At 35.1% G+C, this 26,252-nt stretch overlaps 1 protein-coding gene and 2 long non-coding RNA genes across 11 annotated transcripts in view; 1 reads left to right on the top strand and 2 right to left on the bottom strand.

Moving 5' to 3' along the window:
• LOC141279515 (uncharacterized) overlaps positions 1 to 707 on the bottom strand; it is a 65,260-nt gene extending 64,553 nt beyond the window's left edge. The window contains exon 1 of the long non-coding RNA XR_012333894.1: positions 572 to 707. This is a non-coding gene — a long non-coding RNA (uncharacterized lncRNA). The remainder of the gene's footprint in view (positions 1 to 571) is intronic.
• Positions 1 to 20,075, top strand: part of PTPN12 (protein tyrosine phosphatase non-receptor type 12) — an 86,180-nt gene extending 66,105 nt beyond the window's left edge. For 6 of the 7 annotated variants that reach the window (XM_033862927.2, XM_073809596.1, XM_033862930.2 and 3 more), the window contains 6 exons: positions 9,613 to 10,595; positions 14,216 to 14,293; positions 15,189 to 15,256; positions 16,198 to 16,228; positions 18,557 to 18,664; positions 19,213 to 20,075. In XM_033862927.2, coding sequence (XP_033718818.1) covers positions 9,613 to 10,595; positions 14,216 to 14,293; positions 15,189 to 15,256; positions 16,198 to 16,228; positions 18,557 to 18,664; positions 19,213 to 19,274 — 1,330 coding nt within the window. In that variant the 3' untranslated portion in view covers positions 19,275 to 20,075. The remainder of the gene's footprint in view (positions 1 to 9,612; positions 10,596 to 14,215; positions 14,294 to 15,188; positions 15,257 to 16,197; positions 16,229 to 18,556; positions 18,665 to 19,212) is intronic. The other variant, XM_033862928.2, reaches the window with a different exon arrangement.
• LOC109550758 (uncharacterized) overlaps positions 1,059 to 26,252 on the bottom strand; it is a 68,368-nt gene continuing 43,174 nt past the window's right edge. The window contains exons 3-4 of one of the 3 annotated variants that reach the window (XR_012333892.1): positions 4,576 to 14,767; positions 1,059 to 2,436 (exon numbers count right to left, since the gene is read on the bottom strand). This is a non-coding gene — a long non-coding RNA (uncharacterized lncRNA). Of the gene's footprint in view, positions 14,768 to 26,252 lie in introns of all 3 variants that reach the window. The other 2 variants (XR_012333893.1, XR_002177408.3) reach the window with 2 other exon arrangements.

Raw genomic sequence — 26,252 nt, forward strand, 5'->3', positions numbered from 1 at the left:
GAATAAAGTTGGGTGAGGTGACTATGGTTGTGTCTTGGCATTGAGTTGCTGTACCTTAATGAGATCCTTCTTTACAAAAGTAAAAGCTTACAACTAAGGCAAGATGTAGTAGCTATTATAGTCTCTGGAATGCCTTTGCATACTTCTCTAAGGGAGATCAGAAAGCCTATATAGGTGGGTTGAGGTCTAAGTGTTTAAATGCTCAGGATGTTAAAACACTTCTCAACAGTTCTTTCCTATTTGATTTCCATTTTGGTATTTACTATGGAAGGTAGCCAGTTAAAACCTATAAACTGTTAGTTCTCTAATTTTTTTTGTCTCCCATATCAGTTCTGTAGAGTCCTAAAGAAACTAATGACCTTAAAGGAAATTAAGAAACATTTTTGCTACACTGATATCTTTTAATTTGGATTTTCAGAGTGAGCCAAGGTAGAGGCCCTCAGAGTGTACGCTAATATTTTTGATTTATATGGTCATCTACCTCCAACTACAAATCGTGGTAGCCTTTTCCTAATTTTGAAGGAAAAAAATGAGTGTAGAGTGTTCTGAATTTTAAACCTTTCTCATATACCTTTTTAAAAGCTTGGGTCGGGCTTCCCTGGTGGCGCAGTGGTTGAGAGTCCGCCTGCCGATGCAGGGGACATAGGTTCGTGCTCCGGTCCGGGAAAGATCCCACATGCCGCGGAGAGGCTGGGCCCGTGAGCCATCGCCACTGGGCCTGTGCGTCCGGAGCCTGTGCTCTGTAACGGGAGAGGCCACAACATTGAGAGGCCCGCGTACCGCAAAAAAAAAAAAAAGTTTGGCTCCTATTTTTCTTCAGTAAATGAAAAAATAATTCTAAAAAGTAGTAAATGAGTATTAACAGAAAAGTGTTCATTCAGCTTATGTCAGGGCTTTATTTCGGGATATGTGCTCAAGTTTTTATATGTGTGTGAGTTTGTATTACATGCTTAGTCCATCTTCTTTCTTATTCATGAAATAGAGGTAAGTGGCAGAATTTTATTGTGTTCCACAAAGAATACTTTGTTAACTGAAAATAAAATCCCAAGAGCATAAGATTGATAAAAACAGTATACTTTATTTTTTCAGTATGGCTTACAGTAAGCAAGTTAATCAGTTGTTTAGAGTACATTGGAGTTTTTGGAGACGGATCTGGAGAGGAAGGCTCATGTTTGTTGTATTAGATGTAGTCAGTCATATGATTCTGGTTTATAAATACTTAAAGAAATCAAATTGTAGATTTTGAATAGCAGATTTCATTTTCTCTTTTCAATATATATGTTGTTAAACTAATAATATTCTCGATATTTTGTCACTAACACCAGCACTCTGGAAGTATACATTGTTAGTTATTTCTATAAACTGTCAACAGATTTACTACAGAGACACAAAAGTATGCCTTAGTAAATTTTTCTTAATTTATAAATATTTCAGAGACAAAAACAATATACTTGATGCTTCTAATGCCTCTCAATTCAAACAAACTTAAGTTGGAATAGGACTGGAGAAAGAAAGTGGTTCTGTTTTAGACATTTTGATATCTAGGCTGGAGGTAAAAAATATACTGAGGACTCTGTATATAGCTGATGTAGAAGACTTGGGCATGAATAAGATCTTTCAGATTCTGGGTACAATATCTCAAAGTACCAAGGAGGGAACCTGGGTAAGCACCAAAATGTGTGAAGAGCAAACTAAAAGAAAGCTGTAAAAAAAAAAGAAATGAACAATCAAGGGATAAAGGAAAACCAGGAAACAGTGGCATTATATAGGCCAAGAACGAGAGTGTTTTATATCTGGCAGAAATGCATGAGTATCTATTTACTTCCTTTAAGGACTGCCTGGGAGAATGAACGGGACTTTTAAACATCTGTGGCACTTAGAATATCCTGGATAGGTGAGGGTATTTCTGGGATCAAAACAAGGAGCTGAGGTATGCTCAAATAGAGGCATTCGGGAACTCTCATCAAGCACAGGATGTGGTGGGATTCAGGTGACCCAGGGCCCTGGGAAAAAGGCGAGTAGAAACTTGGGTTATGGGAGAAATCCGTATACATAAAACAGCTATTATTCTACTTGACTGTTTTTTCTGTTTTTTTTTTTTTTTTAAATAAATTTATTTATTTATTTTTGCCAGTGTTGGGTCTTCGTTGCTGTGTACAGGCTTTTGCAGCGAGCCGGGGCTACTCTTCGTTGCGGTGTGCCGGCTTCTTATTGCGGTGGCTTCTCTTGTTTTGGAGCACGGGCTCTAGGCGCATGGGCTTCAGTAGTTGCAGCATGTGGGCTCAGTAGTTGTGGCGCACGGGCTTTAGTTGCTCCGCGGCATGTGGGATCGTCCTGGACCAGGGCTCGAACCCGTGTCCCCTGGCTTGGCAGGCGGATTCTTAACCACTGTATCACCAGGGAAGCCCTTTGTTTCTTCTTTGAAATGTTATTTTCCTTTTGTTGATTTAAAAAAATAATTACATTAAAACCAAATGTATTTCCTTAAAATGACTAATTTATAAGAAAGAGGAACAAAGTGGTTGAATAAAACTAGAAAGTGGTCCTATAGACCAGCCAAATAGGAGAAGAAAAAATTTTAAAAGTGATCCCTTTCAAAATATGAATACCTGGAAATAACCGTAAGTAGAAAGTAGAACCTGAAGTAGAAATGTATTCATTTGCATTAGTGAAAAAAATTAAGTGTTCTTGGTTGGAAAAGTTAACTGTAATTTAGCTTTTTTCAGTGATATTTAAAATATCAGTTGTTTTCAAATTTGATGCAGTTCTCATCAAAATACCAAAGGAATCTTCTCTGAACTTCCCAATATAATGTTAAAGTTCACTTGTAAGAATCAAGAGACAAAAATACCAAAGAAAACTTAGGATGAAAGTAGTGATGAGTGAGAACCAACCCTTTTAAAAATTATAAAACTATATTTAAAACAATCTGTTAGTGGAACTTCCCTGGTGCTCCAGTGGGTAAGACTCCATGCTCCCAATGCAGGGGGCCTGGGTTTGATTCCTGGCCAGGGAACTAGATCCCACATGCATGCCGCAGCTAAGAGTCCACATGCCTCAACCATGAGCCCACATGCCACAACTAAAAGATCCTGCATGTCGCAACTAAGACCCAGTGCAGCCAAAATAAATAAACAAATAAATAAAATGCATTATAAACATAAAAATAATCTGTTAGTGGTATAAGAATATACCAGTTGCGACTTCCTTGGAAGTCCAGTGGTTAAGACTCCACACTCCCAGTGCAGGGGGCATGAGTTCAATCCCTGATCAGGGACCTACAATCCTGCATGCTGCATGTAGTGGCCAAAAAAAAAAAAAAAGCGTGCATATATGTGTGTGTGTGTATATATATACACACACACATACATACATACCAGTTAGTTGATGGACTTGAATAAGCAACTAGGAAATATAGATCGTGTTATGAATTAATTTAACATATATTAAACAAGGAAAAAGAAAAGGGTTATTTATTAAGTCATATTATTAACCATTAGGGGAAAAATATATTTAGATCTTTATATCACACCACATACCAAAGTAAGCTTCAGATAGTTAAATTAATTAAATATAAAAAGTCAAATCATTGAAACATACAATATAGTTTAATGTTTGACAGACTTGTAGAGGGGGATATAATAGAAGGGATAAAGGAAATCACAAAGGACAAGATTGATTTATTTGACTACTGAAAGTTTAAAGTTCTAATTGAATTATCCAAATTGGCATTTTTTTAAGATAAATGAGGGTAGATTTTGGCAAAACACACTGCTATGCATGCTTACTGTACTTCTCTAATTTCCTATGCTCTCTGTGTTTTATTTCTTTTCTAATTCTTATTTTGTTCCTTTTCACTGTTTAGAAATACCTTTAATCTCAGATGTATTTTTAAAATTATTGATAGATATTAGAATACATAATAAAACCAAGAAATAAAGGTTAAACACAAGTGGATCATCTTCCTCAACTCCAAAGTGTAAGGTGTTTAGGAGATACCATTTGGTGAAAATTAATAATTAGCATTGATACAGTGTCCATTATATATGTTTTCTCATCTTTTTTAGATCACATGTATTTATTCATTCTGTAGATAGTCAATGATATGTCAAAGTGATAAGTGATATAGTGAACCCAGTGATTTTTACAGTAATCTTGATCACATGGATGTTAATATAGCTAGTTCTCAAAGGTGTTGACCTGCATAGACTAGCAGAGTTCAACTAAGAACACACATCTGTTACCTTCTAGTCCAATACTCTTCATTATATAGTATTAACTCTCTAGAAGAAAGGGTAGTAGTGAAGGTTTTTTGTTTTTAGAATGTTATGTTCTAATATTTTGGTTGTCATTTCCTTCACCTCTATAATCTTTCCATCTCATATTGAATCCAGCCTAATTTATTATAGGGAAAATAATTTTCTGAGTTTCTATAAAACATCAATTTGAAACAAAAGTTATAGAGTTACTCATTTTAAGACTTTGTCACACCAATTAAATGTAATATTTCCATATTATAAAGACCAAACTTCTTACCGTGAAATTCTGGGCCTTCACAGTATGTCTCCAACTTACCTTTTTAGCCTTATTTTACTCCTTTGGGACCCAAACTGTTGTGTTCATTGTTCTGTCTTCTGGTACTGGTGTAATACCTAGCAAGTGGTAGGTCCTGAATGTTTTGTTTTGTTTTTGAGAAGTAAAAAGTGCATTCCTCAGGACAGATGAAATTAAGAACAATATTTACAATAAGAATGATGCAAGTCATTATCATCAGTGGAATTTTTTTCCATCAGAATACCTCGTGAAAATATTAATGCTGAATACCATAGTGGAAAGTCAGTATGTAACATATATTTCTTTGTGATGGGGCTTATAATTTTTGTGCATATTGAAAGTACTATAAAAGTGTATTTATTAAGCCTTATTTCAACAAGCGTTAGATTAAGGAAGGATAAGGGGAAAGTCTGTTAGTGTAATTATGAGTTAAATTTGAGTAACAAAAAGAACCACAAAGGGATACAAGGAAACTTTTGGAGGTGATGGATATGTTTATTACCTTCAGTGTGGTGATAGTATCATGGATGTATAGGGCTGGCCAAAAGGTTCGTTTGGTTTTTTCCATAAGATGGTTCTAGTAGCACTTAGTTATCTTTAACTTCATTCGAAACAATTTTGTTAGACTGTATTGTGACAGCTGTCATATCAGTGTGCATTTAAAAAAGACTTATCAAAATTGGTGAATTTTTGTGTAGCCATTTTAATATTGAAGATGGAAGAAAAAAAGCAACATTTTTGGCATATTATGCTTTATTATTTCAAGAAAGGTAAAAACGCAACTGAAATGCAAAAAAAGATTTGTGCAGTATATGGAGAAGGTGCTGTGACTGATTGAATGTTTCAAAAGTGGTTTGCGAAGTTTCGTGCTGGAGATTTCTCGCTGGACGATGCTCCACGGTCAGGTAGACCAGTTGAAGTTGATAGCGATCAAATTGAGACATTAATTGAGAACATTCAATGTTAATACCACGTGGGAGATAGCCGACATACTCAGAATATCCAAATCAAGCGCTGAAAATCATTTGCACTAGCTTGGTTGTGTGACTCGCTTTGATGTTTGGGTTCCATATAAGTTAAGTGAGAAAAACCTTCTTGACCATATTTCTGCCTGTGATTCTCTAACAAAAATGTTCCATTTTAAAAACAAATCGCGATAGGCGATGAAAAGTGGATACTGTACATGTGGAACGGAAGAGATCGTGGGGCAAGCGAAATGAACCGCCACCAACCATACCAAAGGCTGCTCTTTATCCAAAGAAGGTGATGTTGTGTATGTGGTGGGATTGGATGTTGTGTATGTGGAGTCCTCTATTATGAGCTCCTTCCGGAAAACCAAACAATTAATTCCAACAAGTACTGCTCCCAATTAAGCCAACTGAAAGCAGCACTTGGCAAAAAGCGTCCAGAACTAGTCAACAGAAAATGCATAATCTCCCATCAGGATAACACAAGACCGCATGTTTCTTTGATGACCAGGCAAAAACTGTTACAGCTCGGCTGGGAAGTTCTGATTCATCCATCGTATTCACCAGACATTGCACCTTGGGATTTCCATTTATTTCAGTCTTTACAAAATTCTCTTAATGGAAAAAAAATTCAATTCCCTGGAAGACTGTAAAAGGCACCTGGAACAGTTCTTTGCTCAAAAAATGAAAAGTTTTTGGAAGACGGAATTATAAAATTGCCTGAAAAATGGCAAAAGGTAGTGGAACAAAAGGGTGAATACGTTGTTGAATAAAGTTTTTGGTAAAAATGAAAAATGTGTCTTTTATTTTTACTTGGAAAGCAAAAGCACTTTTTGGCCAACCCAATATATGCATATGTCCAAACTCATCAAATTGTATACATTAAATATGTTCAGGGACTTCCGTGGTGGTCCAGTGGTTAAGAATCCACCTTCCAGCGCAGGGGATGCAGGTTCAATCCCTGGTCAGGGAACTAAGATCCCACATGCTGCGGGACAACTAAGACCTAACGCTGCAACTACTGAGCCTGCACGCCACAACTAGAGAGCCCGCATGTTGCAACTACAGAGCCCATGTGCTCTGCAGCCTGTGCGCCACAAATAGAAGCCCACGTGCCACAACTAGAGAGAAGTCTGCACGCACTGCCACGAAAGATCCTGCATGCCACAACTAAGACCCAACGCAGCCATAAATATATATATATATATATATATTTTTTTTTTAAAAAGTATATTCAGAGTTTCCCTGGCGGCACAGTGGTTAAGAATGTGCCTGCCAATGCAGGGGACACGGGTTTGAGCCCTGGTCTGGGAAGATCCCACATGTCACGGAGCAACTAAGCCCATGCAACACAACTACTGAGCCTGCGCTCTAGAGCCCGCGAGCCACAACTACTGAAGCCTGTGTGCCTAGAGCCCGTGCTCCGCAACAAGAGAAGCTACCGCAATGAGGAGCCCACACACCGCAATGAAGAGTAGGCCCTGATCACCGCAACCACTCTTGTGAGAGAAAGCCCACGCGCAGCAACGAAGACCCAACACGGCCAAAAATAAATAAATAAATAAAATAAATTAGAAAAAATGTATGTTCAGGTTTTTGTATATCAACTGTACCTCACTTAAAGCTATTTTTAAAATGTGAGTAGCTGATAATTTCTTTACTATGTACATATCAACATCACATAAGGCTACTGCTTCTAAAAACATTTACAGGATTGTTGGTTAAATAGGCAGTTTAAGCACGTTTAACTCTGGTCCCTCCCTAAACTTCCTAAAATTATAGTGGAGGAACATAAAAATATATAAAGATTAAAAACCAAAAAACTGAAGAGAAGGTGGTAGTAAATGAGATTTTGACAGTATTTTGGGAAGTGGAAAACACACTGACCAATGTGAAAAGGGACTTAGAACAGAGAAAGCTAAAACTTGCTTGCCTGTAGGTGAGGGAAGCCAATAAGAATCAAGATGATTATCTTCAAAGAACCCCCAGAAAGTCCCAGAAATTGGAGGTCCCCCTTAAGCCTGGTGTGTAGGATGGGACTGAAAACAAGAAGAGTACTTGAATGTCTCTATAAAGAGTGTTTAGAACCCCAGATTCCTTCCATCAAATTGAGCAGACAGATGACAGCTTCGCGCACACCTGGGAACAGAGTAGGGAGGGATTTACTCTGGCGTGGTTGAACCTGGAAGTCTCTGGGTTCAGTATATCAGGTCCAACTGATGGTGGGGTTGTTAGTTCCTTGCTGAAAGCAGGAATCTGCATGCTGAATAGTGAGATTGCTCCCACCCCTTATTTGGCTCCCAGAATACTGATAGCCACTTCTGGTGGGAGACAGAACCCCTCTCTTGAAAAACTAACCAGCCCAAGAGAGGAAATCGATAGTTACTGATGGTTGTGGCCCACCAATGACATTGCAAGGACTGTATTCAGTCACCAAGCAGTAAGATGGCCACTAAGCCACAAGCCCTCCCCCTTACATTTACACACACATTTCCCAGTCATTTAAAATATTCCATTCTCTCAAAATGAACAGAACCAGGAATTATCAGACACTTGACAAAGCCTCTAACGTGAAAGACATAATCCAAATAAGCAGGAAAAAATGGATGGAATGGAGACAACACAGAATAGAAAAAAGATGGGGGGGTGGCAAATGTCTGTTTTCTCAGTAATTAGGAAATATTGCAACCATGAAATAAGAAACAGGTCATAATAAATAAGAAGCTCTTGGAAATTAAAAATATAATAGCATAAATTTTAAAAATTAAAATTTAATTTTAATTAAAGAAGGCTAGAAGACAGTCAAGGAAATCTCCCAAGAAAATGAACAAATAGAGAAAATAGGAGAGAGAAGATAAAGAAATTAGAGAATCAAACCAAGAGGTATGTCACATACTCATAGTAATAATAATAATTATAACTAAAACTAATCATAGTCTGGAAGGAGACTGGAAGAGAAGAAATTATGAAAGAAGCTTCTAGTAGTAACATGAATTTTTGCACAGAAAGTTCTCGATATAATGGATTAAAAATTGTAATACAATGGATTAAAAAAAGTTACACCATGAGATTGTAGAACGTGAAGAATTAAAAAAAAAACTAAAAGCTCAAAAGAGAGAGAAAAAACAGCTCACATTCAAAGGAACAGGAATCACAATTATAAAATTCTTAAGGAAAGTTATTTCTAGTCTAGAATAATACACCTTTTCCAAAAGTCAGTAACCTTGAAAATATAATAATTATGTAGGCCTCAGGAAATTTGTTTCCTATGTATAGTTCTTAAGAGGCAATTGGAGGGTATAACCCACTAAATTGAGCAAGTGTAGCTAGAAAAACGTAGATGGGACCTGGGAAACGGGAGAGTGTAACACAAGAGAGAGTGTCAGCTCTGTGGTAGCCTCGGGGGCCAGGGGTCCACACTGGAGCGCGAGGCTCAAGGTTTCTAAGACGGATGTCTGTGATATTGATAGTTACCTGATATGCTTGACCAATTGAGAGGAGGTGTACAAATCTGCAGGAAAGTTTGAAGAAGGGCTGAATTACTGATGGTACATAGGAAACCCAAGACAATTATTAGGGAAAAAATAAGAGTTATATAAGAAAAAATAGGAAATCATGCTGTCATTGGTATGAATAATAACTGTAGTCATAAGATTGAACTAACCAAAAATGAGCAGTATTAGGAAGATGGAGAAGACATTTACATAGTAGGAAGACAGTAGAGTATGTGTGAAATAGAAAGATCAAGTAATAACGTTTATGCATTCTGAAGTATTTTGAAATATGGAGGCAAATCTTCAAAGTAGCTGTTTTTAAAAAGTTGAAACTTGATGTGTCAGGGTAAATGGAGGGCTGTGGGAGGGGACCGCTGGTTTTTTATTAAAATTCTTGTGTTATTTGACTTTTTTAAACAATGTACATACATTACTACCTTGTTAAACATTAACTTAGTTTGGCAAATTTTAATTCATAACCACAGACTCTACTGACTTTTACTTTAAAGAGGCTTAGCTACATAACTGTTACCTATAAACTTATTTTTTAAAAGGATGAACATTCTTTTAATACCCTTTTTTTAAATATTTTCCAGTTGCCTTGTAGAAGGGGATGCTAAGGAAGAAATACTGCAGCCTCCAGAACCTCACCCAGTGCCACCCATCTTGACACCTTCTCCCCCTTCAGCTTTTCCAACAGTCACTACTGTGTGGCAGGACAATGACAGATACCATCCAAAGCCAGTGTTGCACGTGGTTTCATCAGAACAACATTCAACAGACCTCAACAGAAACTATAATAAATCAACAGAACTTACAGGGAAAAATGAATCAACTGTTGAACAAATAGATAAAAAATTGGAGCGAAATTTAAGTTTTGAGATTAAGAAGGTCCCTCTTCAAGAAGGACCAAAAAGTTTTGAAGGGAACACACTCTTGAATAGGGGACATGCAATTAAAATTAAATCGGCTTCGGCTTCACCATGTACAATTGATAAAGTCTTTAAATCACAGGAACTGAATTCAAGAGATCTAAAAATTGATGGTATTTCCCAGAATTCCTGTGTGGACTGCAATGCAACACAGTCAAATAAAGCTCCAGTTATCCTACCAGAAGAATCACAGAAGAATTCAGACACACCTCCAAGGCCAGACTGCTTACCTCTTGATGAGAAAGGACATGCACCATGGTCATTTCATGGACCTGAGAATACTCTACCCATGCCTGATTCCTCTGAAGGCAAATCCTCAGATACCCACTGTCAAACAATGAAAACTGGGAGTTCAACACCAAGCCCCACGACACAACTTGCAACCCATGATCTCACAGATCATCACAACAGTTCCCCTCTATTCAGAGCACCCCTCAGTTTTACTAATCCTCTTCACTCTGATGACTCAGACTCTGATGAAAGGAACTCTGATGGTGCTGTGACCAAGAATAAAACCAGTATTTCAACAGCAAGTGCCACTGTTTCTGCTGCCGCTAGTACTGAAAGCATTTCTACAAGGAAAGTATTGTCAATGTCCATTGCTAGACATGATATAGCAGGAACAATACATTCAGGTGCTGAAAAAGGTAATGATAATAGTATCTTAACACTTAAATATTTTTACTATGTGCCAGTCACTGTTCTAAGCAGCTTAGCTATATTAATTCATTATGTTTTATTCCACACTTTACTCCAGAACCTACGCAAAATTTCATTATTTTTGATACTAATTTTTTTTTTAAGTAAGCCCTTTATTTATTGTTACCTTAGTTTGATCACATTGCATTATTGGACTTTTTGTTTCCAAAATATTTAAATTGTTGTAACTGAAAATTTTCTCTTCTTATATCTTACAACTCTTAGTATTTATATGGGTCAAAATTTTATACAACTGAATAATTAGAAATAATTTAGGGATTACTTAAAGTGACAGTGACACAAATATTGTAGAATGGCTTGATTGTCCATTTAATTTTGCCCATGTATATTACAGATATCTATTTTGTTATCTTTTTATGATCTTTTAACTACAAAATACCTTTTTAAAATTTTAAACCTCCTCACAAATGCTTGCAAAATGGCTCCTTTCAATAATGAGTTTATTAACCAAGGAACAATATTGCAGCTGCTCAGCAGAATATAGGAAGTTTAATTCAGTCAGTAGAAAGTGGGATATTTCCATGTCTAGTCATCAGTGCTACTACTGTTTAATTAATGACTCTCTTCTTTAAGCAGTCTAAGCATTTCAAGATAACGTATCCCCTAAGTTCCCAAGATGTATTATTGGGTCTTGAAACTCCTCTTTAATCTGCTAAAAATTACCACGGTGCCGTCTTAAACAGACCATGAAAAAAAAAAAAAAGACCATGAAGTTGACAGCAAATATATAAACACAAAAGCTGTTCATTGATAGGTTGACTATCAGTGGTCTTTTACTTGTCGGTGAACTTTGATAGCGACACACATAGACTGGTATTTATAATGTGCAGTCAAATAAGTACTGTGAACTTGAAAGATGACTTTTTCTAATTCTCACCCAGTAAGTACCACCCATACTGTGGTGCCTCTATTTTCCTCAACTCACACATACTTTTTTTTTTTTTTTATCTTGGGGATGTATCTGGTAGAGTAAATGAGAGTCTAAGCTAGTTTTTTAAATTTACAGGATTTTCTGTGTTCTTGATTCTTTTGTGGTTTATTTGAAGGATCTTCAGAAGATAATGGTTGCCACAATAAATACTACTTTACCAGTTTGGCATAATTTAAAATTGTTAATATATTATTTTCTCTCGACTTCAGAGTTTGAAAAATAACTGCTAAGTTGTAACTACACAAGAAAACATGTAGATAAGAAATTGTCGTTTTGGGTTTTTTTTTTTTTTTTTTAGCATATCAGGCATTTGTTTTGTACCTAGGAAATAAATTTTTTTAAACCATTACTAGAAATAGAGTTTGGTGAGGGCAGGAAGGATGCATGATACAACATGCTCATTAAAAGTTACTGCCATATGACCAGTGTTTTAGTGATAACAGAAAGAGTTCCTTTAGAATACAACATACTATACAGAATAGTTGAAAGCACTCTTCTGTATACCAGCTCACTTCCTTTCTCTCCATTTTATTTGTATTTCAAAGCAAAGATAGCTGTAAATGTGATTTCTGGTTTCTTTTCACCCTACCTTAACTATGCTAAATGAGTTTGGTATTAACAGAAGATTTTCCTGTGTAAGTATTCTGTGTTGCAGCATAACTACAAGCAGTCCTATTTTTAATGTTAGTAATTATTTACCTTGTAGATGAACCTTTGGCTCAAGGATTAGATTATTGTTTGCTTGTTTGTTTTAAAATTTGCTATGGAATAATTTTGTTTTGATACCTAAAACAACCTTTTGCATAAGTTACTGCCTAAAAAAAACTCCTGGCTATCATTCTGATTTTAATATTGACTCAGGCCTCCTGAAAGATTTCTCAAACATGGCTACACTAGGCTCCCATAAAGTGTATGATTTACAAAAGCCTACGAAAAATGTGCAGGCTCTGGTTGGATAACCTCTGAAACACAAATTTATAACACAGAAAAGGCAATCCAGAGATCCAGGGAGAAACATGCAGTTGAGAAGCCAAGGCCACAGTTAGAAAATAAAGTCTTTTAAGAGCGAGGACTGTTAAAACAGAAGAGGTATAGAGTTTCCGAAAGATACTTGATACTTGATGTAAACAAGCCATACTGTCCTTCCTGACTTGTTCACGTAATTGTGAAATGGCACCACAGTGTCAAGATTATGCATCCCTTCCTTTCAACAGCCATCTCTTCACTGTGAGCTCTTAGTAACAAAAGAGCAAGGGGAAATATGATTGCTTAGACTGTTACTACCAGACAGGTTAGATAGTTCTTTAGTAGCTTAACTTTATATACAAGAGAGTTCCAGTACTCATGTTTTATATATGTGTGTGTGTGTGTGTGTGTGTGTGTGTGTGTGTGTGTACAGATTTTTATATATACACACACACACACACATATATATATAAAGTATTGGACTGGAACTCTTCTCTCAGCAGGATCCAGGGGCTGTATTTTCTTGTGTCTTCAGCTAAACAATTGTAGGAGGAACCAGAGCAGTCATACCTGGCTCATGCATGTTGAAAATTGAAAAGGCTTTTCTTGATTTTCACTCTCTTTTTAATGCATAGCCTATCAAATGTGGTAAAATAGCCAAGTATCATGGCACAGTTGTTCACATTTTTAAGAAAACAGTTGTCAAGGGCCAGACAATATAGGATCCTCACAGCTTCCTTTCTTTGCCCCATCTTTTCTAACCTGAGAGTCCACACACAGAATTGTATCCTCATATTTTCTTTTTCTACCTCCAGTGAAACCTCAAAGGATCTAATACTCTCATTTCACCTAATGCCATAATGAGGCTAACTGACAAGGCTTACTTAATGCATTATCTTTTCCAAGAGCTAATTTTGTTTTTACTGGTGAAAAGCTTTTATATGGCTTCAGTCAGTATTCTCAAAGTATGGTCATATGCCACTGTTCACAAGATTTTAGGCAATAAATAAATGAACATCCAAAAATTTTAATGGTTATATTTTTGTATATTAGGAAAATAACTAACACTTTTAATCTGCTATTTTAGTCATTACTATTTCAAACATGACTGAAGTACATAGTTAAGTTTAAAATGAGTGGGATTTAAAAAAATAGGACATATGGTCCACAGTATGGCAAAACTCGTAAAAGGAGTTTAGCAATTGATCACAGTTTGGGAAGCACTGATTTAAGTCAAATGACTGAAGCTTTCCTTTGTGGACCCAAAGCATTATCAGCAAACCCAGTAGAGAAGGCACTCGCCTGCTGGCTTCTCTGCTGAAGATGCCTTCAGACTCAGAGGACAGTGTGATTAATACCTACACGGTGTCAGGAACGTCATGGGAGAGTCATTTTCTCTGTGCAACAGTGATGGAGTTCAGTCTTTGCTCAATAAGCTTTATAATTGTTTTTGATAACAAGTCAAGTGATAAGGATATCTTGTTTATTTTTGCATTTTTAAAAACTGGTTCTCCTAGATACTTGTGGCAGTGATTTATAAGAATGTCAAGAAAGCTGTCTTATTTTGTTTAGATAACAAGTTCACTTTTAAATGAGTTAACATTTTTTAACAAGTTCATAATTTGTCTAAATTTTATGTATTTGTTATAGATGTTGATGTTAGTGAAGATTCGCCTCCTCCCCTACCTGAAAGAACTCCTGAGTCTTTTGTATTGGCCAGTGAACACAGTGAGTATATCTTCTGATTTTACATATTTCATGCTTTAATAATAAGCTCTGTAAAACATGGCTGATGTCAGTCTGTTGCTGTTGAGCTACACAATTAAATTCAAAAACAGGTTTGAATTTATACTGACAAATGTTTTTAATTCCTTGTATGAAAAATACTTATAATGGTATTTTTTATTTGCTAAGACTGCTAATAAAATGGCTGCATTTATATCAAACACTATAATCCAGTTAAATGCAACTATAACTGTATACAGTTTATTGTCTTTTCATTCATTAAAAATGGCATTTACTTATGAAAAGATATTAACTGCTTCACTTGGTACCAGTGTAGGTAAGTAAACATTTAAACTCTGTTGTAGACAGGCATCACTCAGTTGATGTTAACTGGGCACCCTTAAGGCCACAAGAGTATCAGTGAGGGAGAAAGTGATATTTCAGAGTATTGATAATATATTCCTCCTCCTTCCCATCCTGAAAAAGAGTATAGAAACAGCTTTAATATATTTACGGTGTCTTGTGCTCAGTGGAGGTGCACACTACTAGTCTTATCTGAGCTGCATTTTACAAATATTTTATTCATTTTAACTGATTTTAAGAATGTTAAAAACAGTGAAGCCGTATACTCCACTAATATTAAATACATAAGTCTATGTCTGTCACACCTGTAGATTACAATGCACTTGTAATAAACTCTGATAACTCAGTTCTTTAAATTTTAAGGAAGAAAGCAAAGCTTAAAGGGATATTCTTCAATTAATAGAAGCTAGAAATTTTTTAGTGGAAGTGATAGTTTCTAAAAATCTACAGTATCTGTTTTTGTATATTACCTTAAAGCAAGAAATTTTCATAATTAAAGATGTTAATTTTAATTGTAAGATTTCATTTTTCTCAGATACACCTGTAAGATCTGAGTGGAGTGAACTTCAAAATCAGGAACAGTGTGAACAAAGAAAACCTGAAGTGAGTCCTTTTGGGATTGGAACAGCTATAGCTCAATATTTTTGTTCTTTTGTTTTACTAATTTATCTTACAGTTGTTTGTTATAATAACTTACCTTAAGACTATTAAATATAATTTTTGATAATTATTTCTTACGCTATGAGTTCAGATGAAAAGTGTATAAAATGTGAGATCTAAAATTTTTTTAAAGAGCATTATGATCTACATATGACCATCACTTCAGAGTATTATTTTCCCAAGCTGCTTTTGAAATTTGTAAATTATGCCTTGTTTCAAATCATTTTGGAGGTATGAATAGAACAGGAGTTACTATTTTCAGGGTCCCAGTACTTTCCTAGATTTTGTTCTTTCCATTATAGAACCAGGTATATTGTCTCTCCCTTTAGTTTTTCTGGTCACATGAGACTTCCTTTCACATTCAGGAAATGTTTTGGTAGCTAAATATTTTAGCCACTGGAAATGCTATTTTTCATCAACATTAATATTTTTCGTATTTCTCTCACATTTGAATATCTGAAATTGGGGTATATCTTAAAATTGACTAAAAAAGCATTGTGATATACTTTAATTGGTAGATAAAGTATTGGTAACCTAATAATGATGCTATGTCTTACAATCAGTGATATCATAATTTGATGAATACAGTAGAGGGCTGGCAAAATGCAGTTGTGTGTATGTTCTCGTAATGTAGTAACTTCTGCATTTTCAGTTTTCATCCAGAAGGAAAAGGAATTCCCCTATCCTTTTACTCCCAGTATAAAACACCACAACATTAAACATTTTTAACCCTAATTGAAAACACCATTGTTTTCTTTTCCTTTGACATGAGAATCTTGATAGATCTTGATTTATTGGGATATATACTCATAACAGACCAAATTTTCTATAATTTGTACATGAAAGGGATGTACTGTAATAGCTATTGAATGTCTTCCTTATAGGGCTTGATAACCTCTGGAAGTGAAACATGTGGTAAGTTGGACTGTGTTCCTTTTTGCTATAGATTATATAGATTAATTTCCATAAAATAGCATGTCTCATTGTGCATGCTATTTATTTGTGAAATTTATTTCAGTATGTGGAAATATGTAGGACAGCTCTTCTAGAACCTGAATTATGTCGTATAATTCTTTTAAATTCGTTATTATACCAGATATTATTATTGATCAGGAGGATAACAGCATTTATTATCAGTAGTTAACAGGCTGATGGGAAGGAAATTATTTTAAAAATATTTTCCTGTATTTTATTTCTGTTGTTTATAAAAACACTTAGAATCTAGATCTGACAATGATTTGAATAAATGTGCCAAATTAACCTAGATGATTGAATTGGGGGCCTAAAAATCAATTGTTTTGGAAATCTTCCTTTTAGGACTTCTACATTTGTGAAGGCTAGTAAGATTATGTTAGCTCAATGCAGTGTAATAATGCCAAGTTAGAAAATTTTTCTACTACATTACTTTTATGATCATAGTAAAATAGGTCAAGTTACTGTTAATTCTTATAAATCAGTAACTATGTAAGCAGCTCATCAAACATCCTAGCTTATACAGTTCCCTCAATTTATCTATCACCTCTGCCCTTACCCTCCATGCTGCTTCAGCTGCTCTCTTCCTGGATCTTTGCCTAATGGGGCTCCATTCCATCTCATAAACTCTTTATTATTCTCTGTTTACTTTTTCTACAGCAACATATTATAAGGAAAAGAGCAGAAGCTTTAGCGTCAAGCCCACCTGGATTGGAGTCCCATTTTTGCCATTTTACTTACTTTTTGGGTTTGGGCAAGTTACCTCATCTTTCTAGGCTTCAGTTTTCTTCTCTGTGAAATGCAGATAATGGTAGTAACCTACCCTAGAGGATTGTTGCGAAGATTTAATTAAATCAAATCATATATGGAGAGTATTAGACAGTGCCCGGCACATGGTAGGCACTGAAATGGTAGCAATGCTGTTATTATTATCTATGTTATATGACTACTGCTGCTATAGCTAGATCCCTGGGTCTTTTATTTTCTTAGTATCTGTTAACTCCTTTCTGGTTTCTCTTCCTTCTCTATTCAATCTAGATTCCGTCACTCTAGTCACACTCACAGTTATCCTTAACTTTCTTGCCCCTAATTCCCATACCATTTTGCTTTATCCCTCAGGATTACTGAATACTGCTGAGGAACTTGGCTGTTTTACAGGTTGAGCATACAGTTCTAGGACTGATCCACAGTTGAGCCCTCAGCGTTGCTTGGTTATCTTACATGCTCTGCTTTATACCCTTTTTATTTCCCCTGAATTTTCCAAATCTTGATTTTCTTCATGAATCCCACTAACTGTTACTCAGTAGTAGACCCTTTACTTCATTGAGAAAATTGAGGCTTTTAGCCTAAATCATCATTTCCTTATAGAAGCCAACCCTGAATCTCCGCCACTAGTTTCGTCTACATGCCTCTCCTTTCTGTCCCCGTTTATTATAAACCTTATCACACTACTATAAGTAATGTACTTGTCTGTCTCTCCTACTAGACCAGGGGTTAGCAAACTGTATCCCACAGGCCTAATCCTGCCCGTGGCTTGTTTTCTTATTCTGCCCTTGAGCTGAATGAATTCTTTTTACATTTTAAAGAGTTGTTTAAAATTAAAAACAAAGAAACAAAAATCAATGAAGAATGTGCGACAGAGACCGTATGTGGCTTGCAAAGCCTAAAATATTCTCTAGCCCTTTATAGAAAACGTTTGCCGACCCCTGTCTAGACTATAAGCACCCGAGGACAAGGATTGTCTATTATTTGACTTGTATTCCAAGTTTCCAGAAAAGTTCCTTACAGGGGGTGTAGGGGACGTGATGAAGGTGGTGAAAGGATGCCTGAATCATAGTAGTTGATTTCTTTTGTTACTAATCATATGCCTTGGCAGTTAAATAAGTAAACTAACTAAAATTTAAGCAATGCTAAATCTTAAAAGAATTACTACTTTTAAGCACAAATATTAAGTCCATTAATAAACTATGAACTTGTTTGCCATTGATTTCCATATAAAGGAATTTCAGTTGCAGTTAAAGTAGGAGCATGAGGAGAATCGTCACAGCAGAAGTACTCGCTGCAGGTTTCTAGGTGCCTGCAAGAACACCCAATATAATTTCCTGTGTTCATTACCCTTGCATTTATATTTATCTGGGCCTCTAAAATTATGATGCTCAAAAAAAAACTTGCTCTTGTAACTAACTGCCCACATTAAAACAATTAGAGGATTCTTCTACCTATGATGCTAAACATGATTATGACTAACAATGGCTTTGATTTGCATTTTAGACCATCCAGCACGAGGTATTCATACAGAGACTTGTACAGAATGTCCAACTAATTTCAGTAACAAGAAAGATCAAATATCAGAAAGTCCAACAGAAGCCACAGAGATGGGTAATTTGTTTATTAGATGATTTTAAAACTGTAATTGTGTAGTTAATGCTGGCAAGAATGAAAAAAAGTTATTTGCCATCATTCCAGAATTTCCTTAAGGCAAAGTTTATCTTTGTGCTGTGATTTATTCAGGCCCTTAAATGGCACTTGCCAAGAATAAAACATGTACCGTCAAAGTTGCTTGGAATTAATTATGAAACAAATGAACTAATTTATTCTGTTTCATACTGAGGTTAAAAACTAAAATATAAAAAACTGCAGTATGTAAACAAATCTTTCTTTTGAGTCGGAAAGACTAAAATATCTTAGCTGTTTTTCTTACATTTTGATAGAATTGATTTTATTTTTATAAAAGAAGCAATTATTTTCAACTACCCAGAACAAATTAAGAATTGGTTTGTGTTTGTAGAGATTTGTTTAGTTTTAAGTTCTAAATTTCCATATGGAAATTTATTTGTTCCATAAAATAAGAATGTCTACAGACATGAGCTTAATAGTTTAAAAATATTTCTGAACACTAGAGAATTATTGTGGTATTTTGATTATAGGTTTTGGTAATCGCTGTGGAAAACCCAAAGGACCAAGAGATCCACCTTCAGAATGGACATGATTCAGGGAACTAAAAGACACTTTAAATTATACTGGAAAATTCAAGTGCCACTGAAAGCCAGATTTATAGTATTCCATCTTAAAAATGTGGGACTAACAGCAGTGTAGATTGTTACCTTAGTGTTTTTTGCTGGGACCATCTACCTGCCTTATATTACACTTAGGAAAAAGTATTACATATGGTTTATTTTGTAACTTCAAGTATTATTGCCTTAATGTCTCTTAACCCTGTTACACGCTGCTTGTAGACATGTTAATATAGTAATACTTTTATGATAAATTGAGTTTAAGGACTACTCTTTTGCTAATGTTTTATCATGTATGCATTATTTTGTATATGTACAGGGCAAGTAGGTATATAATTTGATAAAGTTACAGTCATAAAATATTATTAACAGAAGATGTAAGAAATTTCTGCATGGTCTAAATCTTTGTGTACCTTATTTGTAAATTATTTGCCCTGAAGTTTTAGAAAATAGTTTCAGAATTTTAAAATTGCTGGAGTCATGCAGCCAGCATTACAGGTTATCAGAGATCAAAGATTGTAATAATAATACATTTTGTAAATTGTAAGCAAAAAGTTATTTTTATATTATAAACTGTCTAATTGTCCATCCTAATTGTCCTTGTTTTCATTTAGTCATGGAGATTCAGTAAGTGCCTTGGAACAATATTGAATTCTCTTAGCTCGTGTGTGTTACTTTAATATTTGAACTCAACTGGGATTAGAAGACTATCAAAATATATGTATGTTTCAGGATATTTGACCTGCCATTAAAAAGACAAAAACAATTTTACAGTGCCTACTTGTTTTGGTTTTTCATTCCTCTTTTGTGGGAAATTAGACTTAATATCCACCTTCCTCCCAGCTGAGTCTTATCTTTAAGTCATGAGTGTGAATGGGGTTTAATTTCTTAATTATAGAATAGGGAGCACCTTCTGCAGAAACATGGCTTTCAGTTCTAAATACTTATCCTGGAGTCAGCCCTAGGCATCCTTCTTAGCCTTCTCATTGTTGCCTACTGGGATGCCAGGAAAACACCAAACAAAGGTGCAGTTGGGAAAAGGGAACTGGTTTCTTCCCATCCTGCACTGGAGCAGAGGCCCTTTCCGTAAGTACCAAGTTTGAATTTTGACATCATGGATCAAAGCTGATAGACATCTGTATTTTCCCTCTGCATATAAAAGAGGGAAGAAATTATGAGACTAAAGTGAGATAAAGTAATCATATATGAATAGAAAGAGGATTGTTGTGGAAGAGAAAATAATACTATGATTTCATGTTGGAAAATTTATAAAGCTCAGTGGTCTTAGAATTTCACATTTTTCTCATATATTTGTTCAAAAAGTGTGAATATAGTGGACCCTTGACAGTCATAAGACACAAACACCTCTATAGCATATCATTTTCTTAATAAAATTTAAACTGAAATAAAGTATAACTGAAAAAAATTTAGTCTCCATACACTTTATGATTTGTATAATATGGCACTAAAATCATTTGTAAAGATTTTTTTCTTGGGAAGGAGTTGCTTTGGAACTCCTTCATTGAAGTATACATGTATTCAGAAGGGTGCAAAAAAGCATATTAACCACCACAAAGTATACACTCCTCTGAGTGTGACCACCCTTAGGTCAAGCAGTAGAACAGGACCAGCCACTGAGAAGCTTCCCCTTGGGCTTCTAAGATTTGTTCATTATTATATGTGTAGCAGTTGCTTGTTCATTTTTCATTGCTAGAGTTTTGCATTTTATGAATATACCACAGTTTGTTCATTGTGCTACTAATAAGACATTTGGATTGTTTTTGGCTTGGGAAAACTACAAATTTTGTTGCTACAAACATTTTAAAATGTGTTTTGGTACACTTATATATATATGAATCTGTTGGGTATATATCCAGGAGTGCACTTTTTGGATTACAGAGTATGCACATATATATTCAGCTTTGTAGATATTGCCAAACAATTTTCCAAAGTGGTGGTTCTGATTGTTAACATATTTCCCTCCTGACTAATGAGGTTGAGCACATTCTCATGTGCTTATGACCATGTGGATATTCATTTTTGTGAAGGACCTGTTCAAGTCTCAAGCAGATACTGTTTGGCAGTATCTACTAAAGCTGAGTATGCAGATATCCTGTCATCTGGCAACTTTGCACCTGTTTTTCTATTTAGTTGTTTGTCTTTTTCTTATTGATTTGTTGGAATTATTTATATATTCCAAGTGGGTTTGCCTGTGCTTTGCCTTTTCACTCTACTAATGGTGTTTTTTTGTTTGTTTTTGTTTTAATTGAATTTAATTAAATCCAATTTATCAATCTTTTATAATCACTCCTTTTTGGTGTCCTCTTTTAGAAATCTTTGCCCACCCCACGATCATAAAGATATTCTTTAGTTTTCTAGAAGCTTTATTTTTTATTTATATTTTTGTTATGTTTTTATCTAAAGCTACAGAATTAAATTTTTTGTATAGAGTGTGAGGTAGATTCTTTTTCCTTTTATGAATCACCAGTTAACGTCCCTCCTCTATTAAATATATAGTCTCGTCATATGTTATATATTCATTGATCTGAGTCAATTACTAGATTTTTTCTTTCTATTCCATTGCCTATTTTTATAATATTTTAAATTCTGCCTTTTTCCACCTTTAGCTTTCTCCCAGTGATTTTTATATTGCCTAGAACACTCAATAAAGTTACTCATTTTTATTTTTCTATATAAAGCATATAATAAGGTCATTTGTATCTGAGATAAACCACTAGCAAATTTATCCTGCCACTTTATCCAAATCCTCTCCCTTACAGCTAATGCTACAAAGACCTTTAATCTTTCCTTTTCCATCCTAACACTATCAGTTACCTTTCTTTTGGAAGCAATTTTTCACAAATAGTATTTTTTACTCTAGTATTTTTCACTTTATGGACATTTTCTCCTAATATTGGTAAACAGAGCAGTAAAGCCATAGTCATATGTCAGTGCTGAGCTGGGCTCAGTCATTAGCTAAGTGACTTCCTGTCAGGTAACAGCCTCGTAGGACATGTGGTTAAGTTTTTACCTGAGCAAATTTACATAACTGTATGTCCTAAACCCCTGTGGTCATTTCAAATAGCTGAAACTATGAAATTCTTTTTTTTATTTTATTGTTTAAAACATTTTTAATGCCATTGCCTGTGTCAGTTTTTAACTGAAGTATAATTGACTTACAATATTATATTAATTTCAGGTGTACAACATAGTGATCCAATATTTTTATACATTACAAAATTATCACCACAATAAGTCTAGTTACCATCTGTAATCATACAAAGTTACTACAATATTAATGAACTGTATTCCCTGTGCTGTACATGACATCCCTGTGACTCATTTATAACTGGAAGTTTGTACCTCTTAATCTCCACCGATTTCACTCATCCCCCCACCCCCTTTCCCTCTGGCAACCACCAGTTTGTTCTATCTATGAATCTGTTTCTGTTTTGTTAGGTTTGTTTGTTTTGTTTCGTTTTTTAGATTCCACATATAAGTGAAATCGTATACGATTTGTTTTTCTCTGTCTGACTTAGCATAATACACTCTAGTCCCATGCATGTTGTTGCAAATGGCAAATTTTCATTCTTTTTCATGGCTGAGTAATATATATTCATCGTATGTATACACCACATCTTCTTTATCCATTTGTCTATTAATGGGCACATAGTTAAACTAAAAAGAGATGATTTTGTGCTAAATGAGAAGGGAAGCAATAAAAATAATGCAATTGGCAATCTGAAGCTTTTTAGAGAAATTCAAGTGAAGAAGGACATCTTAACTATATTTAGTCTTAAAATGTGTTCTGATTATAATATTTTTGTTGAAGTACATTTTTGGTGGTCTTGATTGCAATCTGTGAAGTCATTCTATTTTAATCCTAAATATAGAATTAAATTTAATTAAATCAGTTGTGCTAGTTTTGGAAAAGTTTTTGCTGTTTTTGTTTTCTTACACAGATGTCTCCTAATTGCCTGCTTCTAGTGATGTTATTTTAGATATCAAAAGTTCACATTCACATTTAATAGCTTTCTAAATAATCAGATGTGAATTAATTTCAGTTTTTTAATACTCTATTCTCCAATTTTAGATCTTTGTTATTACACAGCTCTTAAATGCCAGAAGCTCATATTTTCAATTCTGGCAGATGGAGAATTGTGAAAACTTTAACAAAATTTTGGCACATATCCATTCAATATATTGTGCTAAAAGTAGCTCTAGTTTTGAATATAAGCTGTATTTTCTTAACAGATTTGCTGTAGTCTGTTTCCCCCGCTATTTGTCTTTAAGGTGCACAAATCTTGCATGATATGCAGATGACCAGTTATATCGTGAACAATTTAATCAGTGAAAAGCAGCTATGCTTGGGTAGCTCAAGAAGATGTGTCTCAGTGTTTTAAACTACAACAAATCTGGGCTTTGTTGAGTTAGTGGGGGAAGGGAATTCCAAAGATTCCAGCCATTTTTCATGTTTTAGAGATAAGATGGCCTATGTACTATAATCGTGATTTAATGTAATAGTATTTGTGACTTAACTCTCTTGTCAACATTTCAGCAAGAACATATTCTTTAGCTACTACAGATTTATACCCAAATAGCCAAACATTAAACAGAAAAGTAGTTCTAAATTTCTCCTTAAAACATTGTTTTCCTGACTGAAAAAAATTTTAGTAGGATTAAGTTTATAGTAAGTACACAAATGTACAATACATCTGTGATATTTTAAAGTATTGTAGTTTGTAAATTTTAGCTTTATCAACTTATATGTAAACCTGTTAGAATATTTCCAATACTTTCTAAAACTAAAATGTGAGAAAGCATTAAATAATTTACTGTATTAAATATAAAATCTAAGTATTTAGCATTTCTCATTGTATTTCAATTAATTATACAATAACATTTTCATGCAGCTTCTATGCAAAAAATTTTAAATACCAATCTGGGCACACTACATGTAATGTGTAATCTGAAATATGTAGAGATTAGCTGAGATTAACATTAGAAAACCATTTTTATTTCTTTTTCTGACCACACTGTGGCTTGCGGCTGGCAGGATCTTAGTTCCCCGGCCAGGGACTGAACCTGGGTCTCCACAGTGAAAGCACTGAGTCCTAACCACTGGGGAATTCCCTAGAAAAACATTTTTAAAATTAAAATTATATATGTACACATTGTTTCAGAAAGGTAAAATGAAGTTTATAGGAAATTTACTATTGCCATTCAGAATAACAGTATTCTTGGCATCTTTTCAATCTAACGATTGAAAATGGATTGATCCATTTTAATATTATTTCATCTGTCAATATCGATTTCCATGTAACAGAAATAAAGTAAAATTTATATGTAGAAATTTTACATTTAGACTTTGCTTTCACTTAAATTCACTTGAATTTACGGCCAAAGGCTTTTGAAAGTTGGATTCTTTGACATTGATAGCTTTTAGCAGTTTCAGTGGCTGTAGAGGTGGGACAGCATGGAACTCTTCCCCATTCTGTCAGAAGGGGGCAGCAAAGCAAGCCAGGAGGAAATTTATAGGTACCAAAAAAAAAAAGTCAGGAAAGGCACTCAAGAAAATTTAGAAAGCTATAGCCCCAAAGCTTCTTGGGGTGGCTTCACTGTTTTAGAGTGTTTGTGAAGTCCCTAATGCCAAGTGGCCCCCTTTGCAAGAGTCATTATGCAAATCTTAAGGCATCAATACACCTTCATGTAGACTCAGGCCTATCTAATAATTATTAACCTTGCTGAATGCTTACCAAGTGCCAGGCCTTCTGCTAATCTCTGAATACATTATCTTTCTTAATCTTCACGAAAACTTTGCCAGATGGACATCCCTGTTTTATGGATGAATCTGAGGAATACAGACTTTAGATAATTTAAAGTCACACAAAGTAGCAAAGCCAGAATTTAAACCTAGCTCCTGTTACAAAATCCTTGCACTTAATTACTGACACTACTATATGCCCTAGTTTTCAGAGAAGCTTGGAGTGTAGGCTTTAGCAGGCAAGAAACGTGTGTGCTAGTTAACTGATTAGAAAATGTGTGTGCTAGTTAACTGACTAGGTACTTAAGTCAAATGTCACTAATAGGCTTTAAAATCACACAGCTTGAAAACTGATGAAGGGAACTTCCCTGGCGGTCCAGTGGTTGGGAATCCGCACTTCCACTGCAGGGGCCGTGGGTTCAATCCCTGGTCGGGGAGTTAAGATCCCATGTGCCACAGGGCATACACAAAAAATGAGGAAAAATAAATGTTAAAGAAAACCGATGAAGGCCATCTGCATGCTTTTCCTTGGTATCTCTGTTTACTTCCTATCCTGCAGTAAATTTCTAGGGCAAAAGTATGGGACAGAAGTCAGAATCTGGAATTTTACCAACTTGGTCAATTTTAATTTTATAGTTAACTTGGTAAAAGCTATTGTGGCAGGTTAGAAATCATGGCCACAATATTTTCAGCTCCTCCCATCAAGGTGGAGTTTGTTTTCTAGTATCTGGGCTGGCCTTCTGCTTTGCTTTGACCAATCAAATGCAGCAGATGTGTTTCTAGGCTGACTCTCTGTGTAGACCTTAAGAGGACAGGCTGCTTCAGTCTCTTGGGTCCCTGCTGGCATGCAAAGAACCTCAGGCTAAACCACTGAACAATGAGAGAATGATGAGGAACTATGTGAAGAGCTAAGCAGCCAACACCACGTGGAGCAGTGTCCAGGTGGCCCTCCTAATCCCCAGAACTGTGCAAAATAACAAAGTGTTGTTTTAAAGACATTATGTTTTACTGTGACAACTACAAACATGGAGAACAGAAAATGCATAAGTCAAATCTCAAAATATTTAATGTAGATTCCACATTTTTCCTATTTACTATCACTTTTCCACGGTTCATAGGTGTATATACAGTTGGTAATGAACTGAAAATGTCAAAATGCTGTAGCTAGAAGCCAAGGAATTTCCGAAGT

Source organism: Tursiops truncatus, chromosome 9, assembly GCF_011762595.2.
Source record: "Tursiops truncatus isolate mTurTru1 chromosome 9, mTurTru1.mat.Y, whole genome shotgun sequence".
NCBI classification, from domain to species: Eukaryota; Metazoa; Chordata; class Mammalia; order Artiodactyla; family Delphinidae; genus Tursiops; species Tursiops truncatus.